The 22,293-nt window shown below is 37.4% G+C and overlaps 1 protein-coding gene across 3 annotated transcripts in view; it reads left to right on the top strand.

Annotated features, from left to right (window-relative positions):
- LOC117382474 (nck-associated protein 5-like) overlaps positions 1-22,293 on the top strand; it is a 229,866-nt gene that overhangs the window by 165,027 nt on the left and 42,546 nt on the right. For all 3 annotated transcript variants that reach the window (XM_055227102.1, XM_033979660.2, XM_055227109.1), the window contains 4 exons: positions 5,144-5,320; positions 9,224-9,292; positions 14,412-14,450; positions 15,523-15,642. In XM_055227102.1, coding sequence (XP_055083077.1) covers positions 5,144-5,320; positions 9,224-9,292; positions 14,412-14,450; positions 15,523-15,642 — 405 coding nt within the window. The remainder of the gene's footprint in view (positions 1-5,143; positions 5,321-9,223; positions 9,293-14,411; positions 14,451-15,522; positions 15,643-22,293) is intronic.

The following is a 22,293-nucleotide window of genomic DNA, read 5'->3' as shown; positions in this document are numbered from 1 at the left end:
GAAACGGTAATGCACTGCGGTTTAGTTAGCATCTCTGTGTAACTTAGTGAGCGTTATGTGTTAGCTGAATGAGGTTAGCTGACTTTGTGGCTGGTTTTATGGCATCTGTAAAAATAATGTTGGCACGATATGCTAAGGAATAGACTCGATACTCAATACCGATTCTGACACCTCAATGATAATAAAAACACAATTTCTTTAGACTGTAGACTTCTAATCTTTTATTAATTCTCATAGTGGTCCATTTTTGTTTTCAGTTTTTAATCTACCATAATCTTCTTTATTACAGACCATTGTTTCTCAAACTGTGGTATGTGTACGTCTGGTGGTAGGCAAGTGTCTTCAGATGGTACTTTGACAGCTCTTCAGTTTGTGGGTTTGCTTACTTAAAGTTCATTTTATCCACTTTTTGTTTTACTTTCTTGTTCAGAACTACAGTGGAAATGATGTGGTCAACTTTTAGACCTGGTTTAGCCCCAGATTAGACCTGGAAAAGTCTTGGGTTGGATCTTGCGGTACTCGGACACGCAAATCTTTACTTTCGTGGTACCTGGTGTGAAAAGTTTGAGAGCTACAGTTATAGACGATATGTTAGATTTCCAACTTTTTGATATTTATGAAACAATTAAAATATTATTCTTTTTTCCCAATTAAGAATCTGTTTCCACACACTATATAAAAAGACACATATAGTTTTTTTTTCTTCTCACTGTCTGACATCAAATCAGACTAAACTTTTCCTGTTTTAGGTCAATTAGGATTTCCGAAATTATTTGCATTTGTCAAAAAAAAATCCTTCTCTCATTATTGTGGCATTTAGCAGTTTTTCATTGCTCAAAACTGCCATTTCAAACACTAAACACACCACCAGTCAAAAGATTGGACACACACTCTTGTTCAAAGTTGTTTTTTTCTTTGTTTTCTGCTTTCTACATTTTATATCCGTGCAGAAGACATCAAATTTATGATGTATGATATATGGAATTTTCTAGTAAAGTTACTCAACCACATAATGTTTTATATGTTACATCCAAATGCTCAAAGTAGCCATTCTTTGCTTTGTCGACAGCGCTGCAAACTCTTGACCTTCTCCCGATGATCTTCATGATGAATTCTCATGAGATGGTTTTCATTTCAAGGTCAAGAAATGCCAAAAGTGCAAACCAGGGTTCAAAGCAAAGGGCGACTATTTAAATTTTTTGTTTTGTTGAAAAATCAAAGTGAAAGTGGGTCCAAACTTCTGACTCGTAGTTTATAATGAACCATCCAAAGTCCCACGCGATACGAGGTGAAATCATTGAAGAGATTGTTTTGGTTTTGATCCAAGAAGCGAAAATAAATGAATTTTTTAAAAAAAATCTGTAATCTTTCAAAAGTGCTCGAGGTCATCACTGGGGTCGCACTTTTCTATTCCAGTGTTTACCGCACCAAGATATTGCCCCGGTCTGTCCCATCTCCATCAAAACATCATTCAATTTCTCCGAGACGCAACAATCATTTGAAACTTTGATGCACGATTCTGGAGGCGTCATTCATGTTTATGGCTGTTTTGGAAGACTTACGCAATCGCTTCAGAAGTGTGGCGTCCGTGAGGGATTCGAGAGGGAGCGAGTGGTGAATAAATAAACAGCTGAATGGTCCGAGAGAAAAGGGGGGGGGGGGTTGTAGTTCAAGTCAGGTGTAAAATAAAAAGTGAATTGTATTGTTTTATGTCAAGTGGGTTTTTTAGGATTTGCTGTAAAAAATGTGATAAAATAATAACGGGCGACAGTAGATCAGTTGGTAGAGCGTTTGTCCACTGATCTGAAGGTCGGATTCTGGTCTCGTCAGATCCAAGAAGCTAAGCAGTCTGTGTAGTACTTGGATGGGAGACTACTGGGGATATCAGGTGCCACAGTGGGGCGCCAGTGTCCTTAGGCAAGACACTTCACCCATATTGTCTAGTATAAATGTGTGTGAGTGGCGCAGATCAGCAGCCTCACTTACGACCACCGAGTGTTGAGTTTTACAATTTTGCTTTACAATTTTCTGAATAAAGCACAGAATTGTAAAGCGACTTTGTGCATCTGGCTATTATTATTATTAAAACTACATCTACTTCTGTAATTAGGTGATACTAAATAAAATAAAAAAATAGTATTAGTGCTCCTTGTTATTCTGCTAATTGTATTCAAAATACTCAAAAACTGCAAATTTAACTTAAAAATCTGTCACTTCTCTCCGGTTCAACATAACAATTTTAAATATCTTTTCAAACTGAAGGACTACAAAAAACTTAAGTCTAATTCTAACATAAAAAGTTGAAAGATGCAAAAACCATCCCTGTGACCACCCCACTCTTTGATATCTTCAATTTCTTGTTTCATTCACATTCCCCATCTCTCCTCAGCACAGCTCACCACTGTCCATTAAGTCTCCATTATAACGTCTAGAGGGACCATAAAAACCGTTTCTACTCCTGTGACTTTGCCCACGGCTAGCTAACGGTCGCTTTTACACGCTAACGCTAGATTACGACCATCCACATGCGTTACATTCGTCATTCCGGTTTCTGCATTGACACGTAATCGCCTTAGACATCTTTTAAAGCAAGTGATAAATGCTTGAAGTCACATTTTAAAATTTGCAGAATGAATTTGAAATAACGGCCCCTTCCAATGTCGTTTATTAGGTTTTCAATCTTGTCAATTGCGTCGTAGTTAGTCGTGGGTGTTTGCTCGGAGAGAGGCTGGACGTCTGTAAGGTCTTTCGTAATAATCTCCTCAGAGAATGGCAGAGAAAAGGGGAGGAAACCTTGTCCCTTGCGTTGCCCTTTGGAGTTATTGAGTTTGTCTGCTGAATACACAGAACTGAACAGCTGCAAGGTTCATGAGGAGAGCGCGCCAGGGAGAGGTGTAATAACTCTAATATTGACTATACAAGGATACACATGACAAAAAAGAAATGGTTATTGGTTTAGTGTCAAACAAATTGTCATTATATTTTATTTTTTGTCGTGTTATAATGTTGGCATATCAAAAACATAACTGGAGTTGTTTTGTATTTGTTTGTTTATCGTGGCCCTCAGATATCAGAAGCTAAGCGGGGCCGTGCCTGGTTTGATGTGGATGGGAGACCGCTGGGAATAACATTGAAAAAAATTGTTGTTGTGTTCATAGGCAAGACACTTCACCCACCCCTGAATGAAAAACTGGACTTTGAGCATCTGAAAAGCTTCATATAAGACTAATGCTAATGTTATTGTTTTTTATCGACTGACTGATCAGCAAGACATGGTGCCATCTGCTAGCATTTATTTATCTAAAAATAAACTAATGTAATGGACAAGAACAGGACTAAACAAAGTCTACATAAGAACAAAACTGGACTCAAATTGGGATCTAACCTTGACAAATGTGAACACAACCTGAAATAGCTCTTTGTTACTGTTTTGGGTCAAAAGATCACAACATACACTACCAATCAAAAGTTTGTCTTTTTTCCCCTTAGGTTTACTATTTTCTACATCTACATTCATACTGAAGTAAAAGCCAAATGTAAACTGGACAAAAAGTTGTAGAAGTTGTGGAGAAGTTGGCCAATGTGGTCAAAGCAAGAGGCAGACTCAGAAAACTTCCCAGTTACCAAAATTTATTGCAGGTCACCGTGGTGTACTATGGAAAAATCATACATATTTACAAAAATTAACAGTGCTCAACTAAAGCAAAAGAAATTATGAAACTAAGGAAAAACCCACGGCTGATTCTCCCAAAAGACTGACTGGCTTAAATACCCTCCTGAGCAGGAAGCACCAAAAATAAACTATAAACACTTAAACGTTGAAACAAAATACATAAAGACATTGAAAAAAAAAAAAAAAGAACTTAGCTCAGTCCTCCCCTCCACATGGTCCAGCACACGACCACACCCAAGCCTTTAAAAATGTGCATGCATATTGAAAAATTATTGGAAATAAACAAATGTGTGAATATAAACACAATTATGATGATATTAAAGGGACAAAGGGCCACTTTGTCACAGGACTGAAGATGTTTTGCTCCTCATCCAAGCCTCTTCTTCAGTATTGGTGGACACTGTTTTATATTTGTCTGAAGGGAGGAGCTAACCACATAACTCCTCCCTTCAGATAGATTTAAGGCGGTGTGTAAAAGGCAGATTTTTCATTTAGGTTTGACTGTGGATCAGACCTGGACGACTGAGGGATTACACAGACGTCCATACTGATGAAGCAATACAAATGGAATTATGTAGTAATGAAAAAAGTGACTCAGCTCAACTAAATATTTTTCATATTTTACATTCTAGTGCTCAAAGTATCCACCCTTTGCTTTGTCGACAGCTGCAAACCCTTGACCTTCTCTCAATGAGCTTCTTGATGAAGTCTCCTGAAATGGTTTTCACTTCACAGCTGTGCCTTTTCAGGGTCAAAAAATGCCAAAAGTGCAAAGATTTTGGTCACTTCAAAACAAAGCGTGAAGTCTATTTTTGATTTTTTAGAGTTTATGTTTTGTTTGCTACATTTCGTACATGTTCATTGATAGCTTTGATGTCTTCAGTCAGTATCTGCAATGCAAATAATCATGGAAAAATCTATGAAAAAAGTGTCTAAACTTTTGGTTGGTAGTGTAGCTGCCCTCTCCTGGTCCCGTCCCACGTGTATGGATAGCAGCAAAACATTTTCTTTTCAAAAAAAATTCAGAAATGTTTAGAATATGACCAAGACAAGGTTTAAAATCATAATGTAGTCAATCTTGGACAGTAAAATGAATATTATCCCGCATTCCAATCCTTCCCATCTGTCTCCTGAACACATCCTCATGACTTTGTAGTGACAGACAGTTCATTGTATTCTGTTTGCAGATCATCGCTCATCAGACAGGGCCTAATTAAGATCTAATTATTACCGCCACTTAATTATCGCACATGCTCGGAATCTAAAAAACAACAACACTCACCCCGGCAGTGCATCAAAGGAGGGAGTTTGTCAAAGGCAGAAGGGATGGGGGCCCTCAAGGTCATTTCTGGAACACGATTCGGGATTAGGGGTCCCATATGCCAGATAGGAAATTTGCGGAACGTTTGTGTCAACACTTTTATCACCATCTGTCATGTCTCAAAGCTTGTCGTGTTTTGTGTTTCGCAGGATAAGCTGTCAGAGGAGGTGCAAAAGCAACATGGCGGCAAAGAAGAGGAGGAGGAAGGAAGCGTGTCGAGGAGCGAAACGGTCCGAGAGCTGTTGCTGTCCGCGGGTGACGATGTCGAAACAAGCCAGGGGGAGGACAAAACCAAACTGCTGCTGGAGAGGCTGAAGAGCTTGGAGGTAGTTTCCGAAATTGGTAGCAAAAGAAAAATGGCAAAAGAAAAAATCGATTCTTTCAACTGGACAAAACTTTTGGAGTGAAGAGGTTAGATGAGTTTGAGAAATCGGGCAAAAATGTGGAATTGTTTGGATGTGTTCGTGTATTGGTAGGAAGGTGGCTTTGTGGTTGATTCGCTCATATCGAGAAGGCCCTAGGTTCGATTCCCGCACATATCGGGGCTTTGCTGGATGGAGTTTGCATGTTCTTCCTGTGTCTGTAGAAGTTAATCAAGTTTTTTTTGACCCAACAAGAAGATAGCCCATAGTAATGTTACTGACCCCTTATGGTTGGAGGCGGTACTACAATGAGACGACAGTTGGTAGAGTGTTTGTCCACTGATCCCAACGTTGTCAGTTCAAATCCCGTTCTCGACATAAACATCATTGGTAGAGTGATTCCTTGAAATCATAAATCTTGTCAATATATTTTCTTATCAATAGTTCTTAAATACATTATCAAACACCTGATGGTGCAATGACAATAAAAGGACTTAAGTTTTCCACCGTCACTAAAGCAATTACAATGTTTGGTATATACAACTTGTCAGCATTTTGTGTGAGGTTTAGCACAAACTAAACATGAAAATAAATATATTTTATTCTCTCTCATGTCTAAAAACTTGGCATATTCTCCATAGCTTAAGTCCCACTGTTTGACCCCCTTAGGCTCTGCTCCAGGTCAAAGTTGTTTTGCGCTTCACTCTGAAAAAACAACTCCCAAGCAAACGTGAAAATGTAGGAAAATAGATAGAAATTTTTTAAGGTATAAAGTTAAGGTTTAAAGCCGGGCAATGTTGTAGTAGTGCAATCGTAATCAGTAAACAACATAACATTAAATGCAATAAAAAGACAAAGAAATACCACTAACAAGGCAATTTCTCCCTCTTTCGTAGTGGTAAAGATGGTGTCTATAATAATGATACTGGAGTCCATATGAATCTTGCATTCATATATATATATATTTATTTTTTATTTTTTTTTAGTATTTAATATATTCTAAAACTTCCAACATGACATCTCTTCGAAAATCGTGTATATTTTGCATTTTAGACAAATATCTAAACCTGTCAGTTAACCAAAAATTAAAGAAAACTGACCTTTTGGAGCTTTTTTTCATGTTATAACGTTGTTCCCTCATCACAAACATGCCTGAAGAGATTTATATGTTATCCATGCCTGTTTGAATAATCTAGCGATCTCTTTTTGACCCTATTCGAACACTCCTTACAACAGAAGGTGATCTAAATCTGTAGTTTGTTAGCAATGAAAACCCCATAGGAGTGTAATACCCCCTCTTTAAAGGTCCTACACGAAATTGACTCTTATGAACTTTAAGCCATGTTACCTCATAAAAAACATACCTGGAGTTTGTTTAGTTTCATTCACACATGTTCACACAAATCCTGCATTATTTGTCTGTCTACATCCCCAAAACTCAAAATGCTCCGTCCCACTTTGTGATGTCATGAAGTGATAGTTTTCAAGTTAACAGCCACTTTTTACCTTTTGTTCAGTAGAGATCAGCAACTCCAGGGCTGAAAATATCCAAATGATGCTAGTGAAAGTGTATGGAGTGAGAAAACACAGTGGGGCACTTCCTGTATTACCATATGACATCACAAGGTGGAACAGAGCGTTTTCAGTTTGAGATAAAAATTCAGAAAAATGAAACACAACACAACTCCAGTTATGATTTTGATGAGGAAAAAACATAACACAGATCAGTAAACAGCGCAACACGGGCCCTTTAAAATCTAAACCTGCGTATTTAATTCCAAGAAGAAACTTTGTAGCTCACTAAATCGTACTTTATTTTCAGCTCTTTCTTTTATCTTTCGACAGCTTCACAATACAACCAATGAGGCGCATTACTAAACATTACATTTAAATGGCTTTATCTGGACTTATCAGTGCTTTGATTTCATTGGTGGTGGTGATGGATGCTCCGTCGGCTGGAGCAGCAGCAGTAAACACAGGCCATACATCACTGCTCCGAGTGGCCATAAACTCCTGTGACGCTAAGTAAGCACGCAGCCAAACACTCCACAGCACAGGAAGTTATCCAGAACAGACGGAGTTCAACCTACAAACTTTGGGGTCTCACTAAAATATTGGATGAATATATTTAAGTTCAAAATGGAATGAAGGATTTACTGTTATTTCATTTTTTATTTTTTATTTTTTATTTTTTGGCAGAATGAGTTTAGGTTATTGATATACGTTAATACAATTTTGGTTAAAGCTACTGTTTGTAATGTTTTAGCCAAAAAATAGACTAAAATAAAACCATATCTGCGCATTTTAGTTGTTTTTTGCGCTGAAAACTTTGATAAACATGCATCCTTACTGTGAGCAGGCTTGCATTTCCACAAACCTGACTCTTAAAAAGGGCCTCATGCTTGTTTCCATGGAAATGCTGTTCCTTTGGCTATAATCCTCCACAATATGCACGTATGTCCATGGAGAATGTTCCGAAATATGGTTTTAACTTTCTGTTTCCATGGAATCATGCAGATGACGTGCCACCTTCAGGAAGTTACATACAGTACTTTAAAGTATTTCCGTAACTTTCTGGCATTTTTGTAATACCATGTATACTGTGTTGGTATTTATTCGTAAAAACATTGACAAATTTAAACCAATCACGTAAAAGAACACTGTATTAAAATGTTTTGATAATTCATTTATGACAAAGGAAAGGACTTGCCTTGAAGCTAACAAACAAACAAAATGAGAAAATTGTCTTGCGCTATTATTACGAGGTTGTAAATCAATTATATAGTCTTGCATTTTCTACGATAATAAATTAAAAAATGTATAAGTTTCCATGTACACAGTTTACTCTTAAAGGCTCTATATTTTGCAAAATTGACTCTTGTGAACTTTAAGCCATGATATGTTGTTACCTCTTCAAAAACTACCTGGAGTTGTATTTTGTTTCATTACCACATGTTCTCCAAAGCTCAAAATGCTCTGTTGCACCTTGTGATGTCACGAAGTGGTAGTTTTCAAGCTAACCGCTACCATTTACCGTTTAGTTCAGTCGAGATTGGCAATTCCAGCGCTGAAATGATCCAAGTGATTCTCGTGAAGGTGTTTTCTGTTTGAAAGAAAGAATTTGTGTGTTAAATGTGTGTGAATGAAACAAAACACAATTATGGGCATGTTTTTGATGAGGAAACATTATAACATGGGTCAGCGTAAAACGGGCCTTTAAACCGATTGACGAAAAAAGTAGTATTTTCCGCAACTTGCATTTTATCACACTTTTTATTCATTTTATATTATCCTATCAACAGCGTATTCAACCTCAAATAAGTTCAATCTTGTTATAACCTTCTGTGGCCTTGAGAATATTAACTTTTCAGCGTCTACAAACTTTCTGTTCTTCCTTAAGGCGCAGAGAGAAACAGATAAGAGGTCTCCTGGTTGAGAGGTGTAACGCGTGAATTCATTTAAGATTTCCACGATACATAACACGCGACGCAACTCTTTCGCATCTAACTTGCAATTAAAACCCTTGCTCCGCGATCACCGTTGCCATCGCGTCGGCCATGTTTGCATCTCCTAAAGGTCGAAGTTCGCCGACGCTGACAGCTCCTAATACGCCGCTTGCATCTGACAAATTGGAAACTCAGCGAGATCAATAGGGCATCGCTCGGCAAGTCCAGGCTGGATATTCTTATTAGACTAGCCTCAAAGTTCAACCCTCGCGTTCTCCTTAACCTTTTAAATTTTTTATCACCCATGTCGACATCTGACCTTTTACCGAGCACCCCTGATTGTAACGTCGGACTCTAGCAAGTGTTTAGATGTTTCGATGCGCAGAACGGAGTTGATCTTGATGTTTTGGTGGTTTTGCAGGAGCAGAATTCGGCGCTGGCCATTGAGAACGAGAACCAGAGGGAGCAATATGAAAGATGTCTGGATGAGGTGAGTGGTGTTAAAGATACTTCCTTACCCTTATGACTCCTCGACCCACAGCTCAAAATTTGGGGCTTAACTCTAAACACTTTACAAGCCAATTTAAAAGTGTAATATGTAACATTAACGGTGGAGGGAGTTCGCCATCTGCTTGTCTCCATGTCGATGTTATTGCTTAGAACGTTCAACAGAATGGCTTTAGCGATAAATACCTGTAATGGAATAAATGCAAGTTAGTCATATTGCGGCACATTCCAGGCAATGCAGTGTCATCTACATTGAGAAAAGCAGCTGGCAGTATCCTCTACTGATAAAGTTACATAATGATACTTGTTGGTTACTACTACAGTGGTCCCTCGTTTATCGCGGGGTTACGTTCTAAAAATAACCCGCAATAGGTGAAATCCACGAAGTATCAGCTTTATTTTTTACAATTATTATGTTTGTTTTAAAGCTGTAAAAGCCCTCACCACACACTTTATACTTTTCTCACACAGGCGTTAACATTTTCTCACATTTCTCTCTTGTTTAAACTCTCTCAAAGTTCAAACCTTCGTAGGCGCCTTTGTCGGTGCAGAACGTTTCATCGACATTTTGGGTTTTGTTGCGGAGAAAACTTGCAAACATATAGCACTTCAGAGTCACACTGCGATCCAGCATTTATGTAAATTTGTCTGAACACATTTTGTACTGTACAGGAGACACGGCACGGAGGAGACTGATTTGATTGACAGTGGTCTACAGTCCCTCAGCCAATCAGGATGCAGAACACAATGCACGTTCATACTCTGCAAAAAAAAAGCACGCAAAATCGCACTAAAAACTCAGCAAAACACAAAGGCCATGAAAGATGAACCGTAATCTAGTGAGGGACAACTGTATTACTACTACTTCTTGAAACGCTCAAAATTCAGCACAAATCTTTATCAGAATCAGTACATTTGAAGGTTTATTAGATCTCTAAATCTCTGCAAAATACGTTTATACACCTCATTAAGTACATTATTAATACTTCTACTTCTACTTAAGTCAATTTTTTTTCATGTGATACTTTTATTTGACTATTTTTGCGCTCTGGTATCTGTTCTTTTACTTAAATAACAGAATTGAGTACATCTTCCACCACTGTCAAAGTGTCTTGCCTATGGACACAACAGCAGAATCACTGGTCAGAGCTACAATTGAACCAGCAACTACTGAGCACTTCCAGATGACTGCTGGTTTTGAGAGAATAAATGTGAATGAATCTGAACAGCTTTTCCACAGTTGTAGCGTGTTCCCCTAAGGCTACATTTTAAGTATACTTAGTTCAGCTTCCAAATCGCTAAAGCATTATTAGCTCTAAACCAAAACAGCTTCCTCCAGGCCTATCTAATTCTCCCGGCTTAGCTTAATGTGGGCAAAACAAGCCATAACCGTAAAGGGACATCCCACAAGTGGTCAATATTTCTCCCCTGTAAAAGAAGAGCTAGCTTAATTGCATGTAATAGCAATTAATTCCAAATCTTGGCTAGCTAATATAACTCTTACCTTTTTCTCCCTTAAGTCTTATATAGGTGATATGATATACTTTTAATAGGTTTTTAATTGGCGGATTTGGGCCCTTTCCTGTACCCCCGCAAAGAATATTAATTTCACCATAAAACAAGCCGTTAACCTAGCGTGAACTGGTGATGCTAATGCTATAATTTACATAACAAGCACACTCCGTTGCCCCCTGGTTGTTTGCCGGAGCTAGCTGAGAGCCATTTTGAGAGCCCCAAGAGAGGAATAAACCAGGCAGAGGCGTTTGGCGGAATGACACCACCAGGGAGGGCATCTAGCAAAGCAAAAACATAGCTAAAGGGAAATCTGGCTAGCAGGCACAGGCAGAAAATGCGGACATAAAGCAAGAGATATAGGGGGACTTATTGAGTGTGACCTGTTTTGAGCATAGCAAGATGGCCGCCGCGGTCGACTCTGTAGAAAGTCAACTGAGAAAGTTCTACAAAAAACTAGCCAAAGGGTTGTCTTTGGCTAGTTTCTTTTGGGGACTTGACAACAGTGGTGCAAGAAGTACAAAATTTTGTTTCTTAAGTAAACGTACATATACCACAGCAAAAACAATGCTTAAGTTAAAGTATCACATGAAAAAAACTACTCAAGTACAAGTATTAAAGTACCCGTTTAAAAATGTGCTTAAAGAGTAAAAAGTCAAAGTATTTTGCGCAGAGTTTGAAATGTAACAAAGCATCAAAGGTAGTTGTAGTTTTGATACACTTGAATTTTTTTTTTTCCTAGCAGTTTTTATTTGTATATTTTTGTTTCCTCAAACTATGAACGTGCTAAAAATAAACCCTCAGGCTTTTCAGCAGGTCTCATACAATAATAAAAACTTTCACTTTTCAGAACTGTGCAAAAATGTAGTGCAGTAAAAAGTACAGATACTGCTCTCAAATGTAGTAAAGTAAAAGTACAAGTATCTTTACTAAGTATACTTTAAAACTGACTTAAGTAAAGTAGAGATACCTAAAATTTTTCTTAATTTTACTACTTTTACTTTGTTATGTTCCACTGCTTGACAACAGCTTTATTGGGTTAAAAACCGAATCTACGCTGAATATGAGAATTTTACCCAGCAATAAAAAGTTTGTTGATATGCAAAAAATACAAAGAAAGAAATTGCTCATTTATTAAAAAAATTTTCAACACACACTTTTGTTTCTAATTTTTTGTTTGATATTTTTTGTAATTTAATAAAAAAATCTAAAACAGTGAGGGCTCAAACAACTCAAAAGCAGATTTAAACCCATAAACCTCCCACACTCCCCTCCCCACCGCTCACCGCCATTTTAACCCCCATACCTGTCCAGTTCATTCTCCATAACAAATACATTACCCACCTTCATTTCTGCAGCTATCCAGTGTTTTACTTGAGGGCAGTTTCCACACGGTGAGCTTTATCAGGGCTCATTTGACCACATTCTGTCCATCTGCGCTGGCCCCGTAATGGTCTGTGAGTGTCTGCACTGAGTGGCTTCACACTGTAATAATGAGAGATCAATGGTTTGTAATGTGAGCGGTCCCAAGCGCAGGGCTGTGGTCAGGGAAGCGGAGTGTTCAAAAGCCACTGAACACAAAGGGGGGTAGAACGCTTACACTGCTACGGGCTACAGAGGTGTGTTAACTGTAACGGTAGAAATAATGGCAAAGTCAAGTGCATGTAATAAAGTTTAAAGGGTCTATATTACGCTATTTTCTGAACTGTGTCATACGGTTATTACCTCCTCAAAAACATACCTGGAGTTGTTTTGTTTCATTCACACATATTTAAGTAATCCTGTATTATTAGTCTGTTTACATCTCCAAATCTCAAAATGCTCCGTTCTACCTTGTGATGTCATAAAGGGGTAGTTTTCAAGCTAGCCGCTATCTTTTATCTTTTGTTCAGTAGAGATTGGCAATTCCGGGACTGAAATGATCCAAGTGTTTCTAGTGGAGTTGTTTTCTGTTTCAAAGAAAGAAATTGTGTGTTAAATGTGTGTGAATGAAACAAAACACAACTCGGAAACAAGAGTTGAGGAAACATTATAACATCCATCAGTGTGATCACTGTGTCGTGCTGTTGTTACCACCTCAAAAACAGACCTGGAGTTGTGTTTTGTTTCATTCACACATGTTTAAGTAACTCTGTATTATTAGTCGGTTTACATCTACAAAGCTCAAAATGCTCCGTTCCACCTTGTGATGTCATGAAGTGGTAAATTTTTGGTTATCAAAAGGTAAAGCGTACCTTTTATTCAGTAAAGATTGCCAATTCCGGGGCAGAAATGATCCAAATAATTCTAGTGAACTTTAAAAACACAGAGGAGCACTTCCTGTATTACCACATGACATCACAAGGTGGAACAGAGTGTTTTCTGAGAGAAGAACAAAAACACAACTCCAGGTATGTTTGTGATGAAGAAACATTATAACATAGATCAGAAAATAGTGTAATATGGGCGCTTTAAAGGTACCACGAACAACCATTTGACTCATAATCTAAACGGATAATGTTGGAAATTCTGAGTAAAGCTGCCAAAATTATAAAAAATTAATCTAAGAAAATACTATTTACAAAGAGAAGTACTAGCAAACAGCATCTTCATAAGTGAAAAGGCAGATTCTCAAAACTCCAGCTAACTCATTCCAGGCTTTTATCTCATTGCTGTTTTCCATAAGTCCTTAATAAAATAATTTGTCAACTTATTTAAAAAAAATAAATAAAAAATTCACTGATTAAGTTACTTGGCAACACTGTAGAATTTAAGAATACTTTTCATAATGGTGTACAGGTGTCAGTGTACTTCTAAGGGTCTCTACTCAACTGAAAATCCATATATTTTTGGTTTCATACAGCTGGGTCCTCAAACTTTACATAAAAACCAGACATGACTGTACTCAGGCCTGCCTTGGTATTTGAATAACTTTTTGATAGGTGGCTACAGTTTCTGTCCTGCCATAATGTTCACCTGCCCTCCAGCTCAATGTGAAACTACGGGCCGCGAATCCAACCCGCTCCAAATGCAGAGTTAACCAACCAGTAAACGTTTTCTTGGCTCAAAGTAGACACAGTTGCTAGATAATTCCCGAGTCTAGCATGGAAAAACGGGCTGGCTGTCGGATGCGGTTAAAGCCTTCGAAAAAGAGATATGTAGTAGCGAAGCCTCGACTTTGAATTTTTTCAATTTGGTTTGTTGTCCTTAAATGCGTTCTTGTCAACAAACTGGTTAGAGATGGGTAAATGCAGCTGCTGTACTTGATTTTTTTCACTATCTTTCACTGGAAAACCGAACCAGATCATTCAGAGCATCCTAATTACTCACCGCAATGAATTTATAAGCACTTTCTACAACTTTCAGAAACCAGAGTGAAGTTTAGCCTTGACGGTAACGCTAACAACAACTAGCATGCAAGCACACACTTCATTCGCGGACATATTTTGACCTCAAGAGCTGCTTATGCAACATATCTGTACTGGACCAAGACGACTCCGGCCCGTTCTTGCAGTAGCACGTAGCATTTGACACTCCACTGTTTATATACCTGACGTGTTCCATATTAAACTTCCTTTACCAAGCTGACATGTTTTATCTGGTGTTCGCAGGTGGCCAATCAAGTCGTCCAGGCGCTGCTCACTCAGAAGGTATGTCTGCCGTCACCATGGAAACCGGTCTCGGGTACCGGCGTTATAAGAGATCGCATCCATTTCGTGTTATTGCATTTGACGTAGGTGTAAAGGTGAGATAAGCTGATTATAAGAAGTAATGTTAGCAGTGGATTTAGTGATAGTAAATGTATAACAATAATGGGGACAGTAGCAGCAACAGTAGTAGTAGTAGTAGTAGTAGTAATGGTAGTAGCTAGTTGTAGGTGGTGCTGGTGATAGGTGTAAAAGTAGTAATAGAGCTTTTGGAAATATTATTAGTGGTAGTGAAATTTATCATAGCAGTATTAATTGAGCTATTACTAGTATTATTTGTAGTAGTGGTGGTAGTATTATCTTGGAAAGCTATATACAAATGTAGAAATAGTCATAATAGTTGGAGTAATGGTTGTAGTAAGTGGTATTGGTAGCAATTGGTTATATGCTATCTGGGCAGCAAAATCAGTAGTAGGTAGTAGCGAAGTACTTTAAGGCAGTAGATGTAACTTTTTCTGATGGAGGGTCCGCCACCTGCTTGTTTCCATGAAGATGCTACAAGTCTATGTTTTTATTTAGCAGTTAAATGTCCGAAATTGTATAAATGCAATAGATAAGCTTAGTGAATGAAAAAAAACATCTTCAAATTTGACTTTTTGGAGCTTTCCACCACGTTATAACTCTGGTCTCTCATCAAAAACGTGCCTGAAGAGGTTTTATATGTCATCCATGTATGTTTGAGTAATTTAGCGATCTCTCCTGGGCCCTATTCGAACCCTCCTTATGCTTAACAGCACGGGCCTATCCTAAGCTCAGCCCATTTTCCATAAATATACAAAACCATGATACAAAACTATAGACTACAACTTCACAAACCTGACGCAATACAATGCAGGCTGATTGTAATGTTTTAGTGCTCCGAAAGCAGAGTGAGTTTAGCATTTTCAAAACAATAAAAGGTAACATGGTGATCTAAATATGTTATTTTTTAGCAATAAATACCCCATAGAAGTGTAATTAAAACTTTAAACTTGAACTTTTTCTGTATTTTGATCTATATTTTGTTTCTTTGTAGGATCTTCGAGAGGAATGTGTGAAACTGCGCACGCGAGTTTTCGACCTGGAGCAGCAGAATCGAGCTCTGAGCGTTTTATTCCAACAGAAAATCAAACCAGCTTCTGACCTTCTTCTGCAGGTACTCTCCCATACCTTCAAATACATACTTTTATACTGTAACTAAGATAAGGGATTCTTGAGGTACACAAATCCAAGGACTCCGAAGACTCATAAAAACATAGCTAAGAAAACATTCTCTGCTGCATTCCAGAAATAGTTCATCTTGGCGGGCCTATTCTGTCAAACGTAAACACCTAAACACCTCAGTATCACAGTATTTATGACATTCGGCTGCAGACGGTAAAAATTCGAAGTAGCTCCTGTGGAATAGTGTTGTCACGATTCTAAAATTTCAAACTGGATTTCAATACTACGGAATAGACTTGATATTCGATAGCAATTCCAATACAATGACGCTAATTAAAAACACTCTTTATTTAGACAACAGAATGCGTTTCTTTTATATTCCCATGTGGCCTTATATCTGTGTACTCCCTCAGTCGTCCAGATTCTCCTATAACATAATACCTTATTTTAAGCATGTCTTTTATTTGATCGTATTTTATTTTCACAATTTTTACTCCTTGTTCTACGTTGCACCCTATTACCAAAACAACTTCCTAGCTAACTGGTATCCACACTTCAAACTCCGCCCCTGCAGCCAAGTGGGTGTAATCAGAAACACCTGGCTATAATCAGGGAAGTTATGCGTGATGTCACATAATACTTGAAATTGCAATAGCCAATGACGACTGCACACACTCAGTTTTAGACATTTTGGACCTGCGAAATTATCTGGTTTGCACAAAAATTGCCAAATAAAGACTAGGGAAAGTAGACAGAGGTATTACAACATCATAGACACAGTTTAGTAGCAAAAGAAAAACAACTGTATTTACTGTTTAGTTCCACTTGAAATTTGTATTGTTTTTTTATTACACTATTTTCTGATCTATGTTATAATCTTGTTTCCTTATCACAAACAGACCTGGAGTTGTGGTTCGTTTCATTCACACATATTTGACACACAAATCCTGCATATTTAGTTCTTCTCTCAAGCAGAAAACACTCTGTTCCACCTTGTGATGTCATGTAGTGATACAGGAAGTGCTCCACTGTATTTTTAAAGTCTATACATGTTCATTAGAGTCATTTGGATAATTTCAGCCCTGGAATTACTCATGTCTACTGTACTAAAGGTAAAAACGTAGCTGTTAACTTGAAAACTGTCACTTCATGACATCACAAGGTGGAACAGCATTTTGAGCTTTGGAGATATAGACAAACTAATAATGCAGGATTACTCAAACATGTGTGAATGAAACAAAACACAACTCCAGATATGTTTTTGATGAGGTAACAACATTCTAACATGACTTAAAGCGACCAAGAGCTCATTTTGTGTAATATCAGACCTTTAAAGTGAATTTAAAGTTAATAATGCAAATTTGTCATACAGATTCCAGTTGACGTTGGTCTCGTGGCAGCCACATAGTAGTAGCTAGTTTTCATATAGTTTTGCATATTCAGAGTTAAAGTGCATCATCGTATTTTACCCATTTTTAAGTGACATGCAGCGACGCAGACCTCAGAGTCAATACATTTTCAAATTCCAATTCTTATCTCTTCTTTAGAACTGGATGGAAATTGCCTGCTCCTCTTTAGACCCTTACCAAATACAAATTTATTCCGAATTCGCTTGGCTCACATTTCTAGCTGAGAAAGTTAATCATGCGACGGACAGACCTACCTCTCCTCATTTTCACTCTTATTGTCAGCTGTGGTTCGATACAGCCTCACAATATACGTTCGATTTGTAATGTATAATTTGGTATAATTGTGCAGGGCTGAATGAGCTGAGAGTGAGAACGGCAATCTATCAAGGAAAGAAATGGACCAGAGTGAACCATTGTAAAAGTACAGATTTTGGGCTATGGGTGGGTTTATTATGGGATGGCCAAGGAAATATTGTGGTTATATTGAACAGCATTGACTTTTATCCAAAGCTAATAGTCTGTGCAATACCATTTATTTATTTATTTATTTATTTTTATTTATTTTTTTTATTATTATGCAGTACTTAATAGATTTTTCTGCTTGTCTGTGTTTTTTTACTGCTTCTCTATATTTTTAAAGAACAATTCGATATTAAAATCATCAACGTACACTTAAAAAAGTAAAGATTTTAGGCCGTTTTAGGTGTTACTATCTAGAACAGAGGCGTGAAATACATTTTTAGCAAGGGCCACATCAGCAAAACGGCCATTCTCAAAGGGCCACATGTAATGTAAATAAACTACTTTTTTAACTTGTTCATTATTATATATACAGTTCTATAGATGTAAAAATATGGCTGTGTAACTGTGATATTTCCTGATAAACTGACATTTTAAGACAGTCAAACCTTTTAATTTATCTTTTTGTGGGACACATAAAATGACGTGTGGGGCCACATTTAGCCCGGGGGCCTTGAGTTTGACACATGTGATCTAGAACTAACCCAATTAATCCCAGAAGAAAATAGATTTTGCCAAATTCAAACTCAAAACTATTTTACAAAACCTATATTAAAGGTTTGCTATGCAACCTTTCTAGTGGAGGGTCTACCACCTGCTTGTCTCCATGGAAATGTGGCAGATGGACACAGTTACAGGCCATATCTGTGGAGAGATGAGCCCACTCACAGAAGTTTTCCCATGGAATTTTTAGCAACACAAACCACTGCGAATTGAATAAGACAGTAAAGTGTAATGCCATACTGCGGAACATTCCAAGATCTACGTGAAGATGCAAATAGCCGCTCCTCTGCCATAAAAGTTACATAATGCACGTTTAAATGGACAAAACTAAAAATAAAACTGGAATGCTAATTAAAATGGCTTTCACATAGTGGCTGGTTGCATCTGATTCTTAACCGTATTAAAGGTCAAATATTGCTCATGGAAACTGACGCGTGAGGATCATATTTTTACATTGCGGGCGTCGGGGTGAATCAGCGGAGCATAAATCACCTTTTTGATCCCATGTCATAAATTGATCTATTCTGGGGTGTGTAGGAGAGCTGTTGACAACATCTATATTTAACTGTACCACACGGTTTCCATCATCACAAGAATAAAGAATATTACACAAAATACCTCAATAACCTTCGGAAGCTACTGCGGACTGAGTTGAGTAGAACTGAGTTAACATTACGATGTATTTATACGGTAATAATATCTGACTTAACATTACTAGCATTCTAATTATTCACCAAGATGAGTTTATAAGTGCGTTTTGCAACTTTCAGAGGCTCGATCACGGTAATGCTATCAACAACTAGCATGTTAACGTTATGTTCCTGATTCCCAGTGGACAAAACACTTTATAATAGACGCAGACAACACGCAGCGGTGTTATTTTTGCAGTAAAAATACATCAGTTGCTAGTACTTTTTTTCCAATAGCTACTTTTACGACTATTACTGCTTGGCTAAGTGGAGTAGACAGTATTATGACTACTGCTACTGTAATGCTGAAGAAAGTACTGGGACAACCTTTGTTTACTACTGCAATTGACTCTTTTTGCACAGCAGCATGCTAGCTAGCGCACAGTCCCTTTTATTAAAATCATAAAATAGAAAATAAACAACCTATTAAAATTCCGATTAATTAAACTAAAGCCTACGCCACTGTGTTTTGTTTAATTTTTAATGTGAAATACGCTGTTTTAAGGCAAGGCAAGTTTTTTTGTACAATGCAATTCGTACACAAGGTAATTCAAACATTTTAACATTAATTATGCCTCAGAATTAGCACGATTCAGCAAAAAACCCATAAATACACAATTGGAAAGGAAGTAGTGACGCTAACACTGAGTTTTCCTGGACCTGTTGTGCCCAGACTCTATTCACTACTAATGTCAAACTACTAGTACTACCACTTGTCGTAGTAATCGTATCCACATTTGAACTAAATGCCCTAATACAGGATTGATATTTAAATAGAGTCCAGATATCCAGTTTCTTTCTACTCTTGATAAAACAGTCCCTAAGTGAGATTGAGTTTTCAGAGCTTTTCTTCCTCAGAATGGTGTTATCTTTGAGTGTACCGTTTCAACAGCTTATCAGTAATTAAACATCCTCTTCCTCCCAGCAGGGGTATCCACTTTCTATCATCATAATTATGTTTGAAGACAATTGCAATCCATCTGCACATAGTTCAATGTATGCACTATTTAAAAGCTATTGTCTTCACCGGTTAGAAATGAGACTTCTTGTACGGTTTATTGTTCAGAATAGAGTCACATAATATGGTCTGTGCTGTTTTGTATAGTTATATTTGCTGGTAATTGTTGGGTGTATGACGATTAGCCCAATGACAATTACAGTAAATCCCGTACATTTTTGGTAATTTGACCTCATAATTTTTGCTAATACATTTTTTAAACTTATTTACGATGTATGCTGGTATCTAATTGGACCCTTAGCTATCTTCTGTTCCAAGCGTGACAGCTAAGTTGCAATGGTAAAGTTATTATTGTGACAAAATAGCGCTGCACTATTGCCCACAGCAAAATACAGTGACCTCATTAACGGATGCTCTTATGGCAGTTCAACATTTAAAAAAATATTAATAAATAAATAAATATTACAGTTTTAATTAAACTTTTATTCACAATATTTTTCTATTTTTCTCATGTATAATTTCATATTTTATCATTTTTATTTTTCCAAAAACTTGAAATAATTGTGCTTATTTGCTTTTGGTCGACCAGTGACACTTTGACAGTTGGTGCCAATAGCCTAAAATATTTTTTTCTGGAAGCTGCCTATGACTCAGATGAAGTCTTTGTGCAGAATGTGGACAGAGCCTGGAAAAGTGAAAGGTTTTTACGGTAAATAAGCTAATAATATTAACATTGCCATCCTTCATACTTCATGCAGACTTAGTACTAGAATACATGTCCCAAATCCTGCACACATGAATCAACTCGCAAGTACTATTTTTCTGCAAACATTTTAATATTATTTGCACAAAAATGTAACTGTGGCAGCCCCAAATTTTGATAAATCTATGCTGTTATTAAAGCCACATTGTGTAACTTATAGCCAAAAAAAACCCCCCAAAAAACGAAACATTAAAATAACAGCATGATTTTTTGGTTGTTTTTATTACACTGAAAAGCTATGAGCGGGCTTGCAGCTCCACAAACCTGACTCTCATTAGGCTTGAAGGAAGGCTTCCTCAAGCTTGTTTCCATGGCACATAAAACCTAGCTATCTCCATGGACAGTGTTCTGAAGTCTGGTTTGAACTTTCTATTTCCACAGAATCATTTAGATGATGTGCCAACTCTAGAAAGTTACACACTGTACCTTTAAGTAAAATAAAGTACTTGTTCAAAAATATTTCAATGCCAATACTTTTTACTACCTTTTTACTTCTGTTATACACCCAAACACACTTTTTATTCTGCATGTCCGCTCATCGATTAGCCTGCACCATTAGCATGATCCATTCCAGTCAGAGACGCTTTTCACCTTGGATGTGAACTTGTGACCCCTGAGAGGAGCAGATGAGCAGAGGAGCAGAGTGCATCGTGGGGCCCCTCCCCTCCTCCTGTCCTCTGTCCCTCTGTCCCCCTGTCCCCTGGTCCTGTCTCCATTCTGTCCTCTGACACTATTGACTGAATGGCTGATGAGGAGCTGCTGAGGAGGTGAAATCCTGCACCGTGTAGAACAGGATAAGATCAGAGCCACACCCCAGACTCAGACAGGACGCTCCGAGTGCAGACAGCAAGAGACACAAGAATATTCACCATTCATGTCCTTCATTTTAAAGTACACTGCCAATTTAAAAGTCACTGTCCCTGATTTTTATTGTTTAAAAGCACGAAAAACAAAACTAGTTCATTTGAAATAGTTTGTAGTAATCCAAAGTTATTCCTCACTTACCTTACGCATTCTGAACATCCTTTTAATCGCAATGAGTTTATAAGCGCTCTTTGTAATTACCAGAAACAGAATTTTGACACTAGCATGCTAACATTCTTCCCGTGTTAGCATACTAGTGACGATAAAATTGTGTTGTAACTTAATGCAGACAGTACACGTAATTATTGCAGCTATCAGAGACCAGAGCGGATTTTTTGATGCTAGCATGCTAACACATACTTCCTGATTATCGGACAATGAAATATGTTATAATTTAAGGCAGACAGTACGCGCAACTAGCGCAACTAACAGAGACCAGAGCAGAATTTTGATAATAAAATGTGTTTGAATTAAGTCCAGACAGAACACTGCAGACTTATTTAAACCTTTTACAAAATATTGGTATTGGGGCAAGACACATTTTGCTCAAAGTGAGGCCTAAATGTTTTTTGTAGACTCCAGTCTTGTTACAATAGTGTATTTCCAAATTACAATTTTTTCTGTTTTATGTTATTTATTTAACAGGACAATGTACGGCCACTTTACGCTCGTAGGCAAACTTGCTAGTACCAATTCTAGCTCAGGAAGCCCCCATTTGTAGTTTTATTTCTTACAAATAATATAAAACTAAAAAAATAAATAAAAATTAAAAATACATTGACTAATGGAAATAAATGTATTATGTCACTGTTTACATTAAATTACTTTGGATCAACATAAAATAATGAAATGGAGTTAACTTAATATATTTAGTTAGGGTCAACCTTGTAAGACACGTATATAACGAAACGCTTATTCGATTCAACATCTATAGGAC

This window comes from Periophthalmus magnuspinnatus, chromosome 2, assembly GCF_009829125.3.
Source record: "Periophthalmus magnuspinnatus isolate fPerMag1 chromosome 2, fPerMag1.2.pri, whole genome shotgun sequence".
NCBI lineage: Eukaryota > Metazoa > Chordata > Actinopteri > Gobiiformes > Gobiidae > Periophthalmus > Periophthalmus magnuspinnatus.
This window is presented reverse-complemented; position numbering and strand designations above follow the sequence as displayed.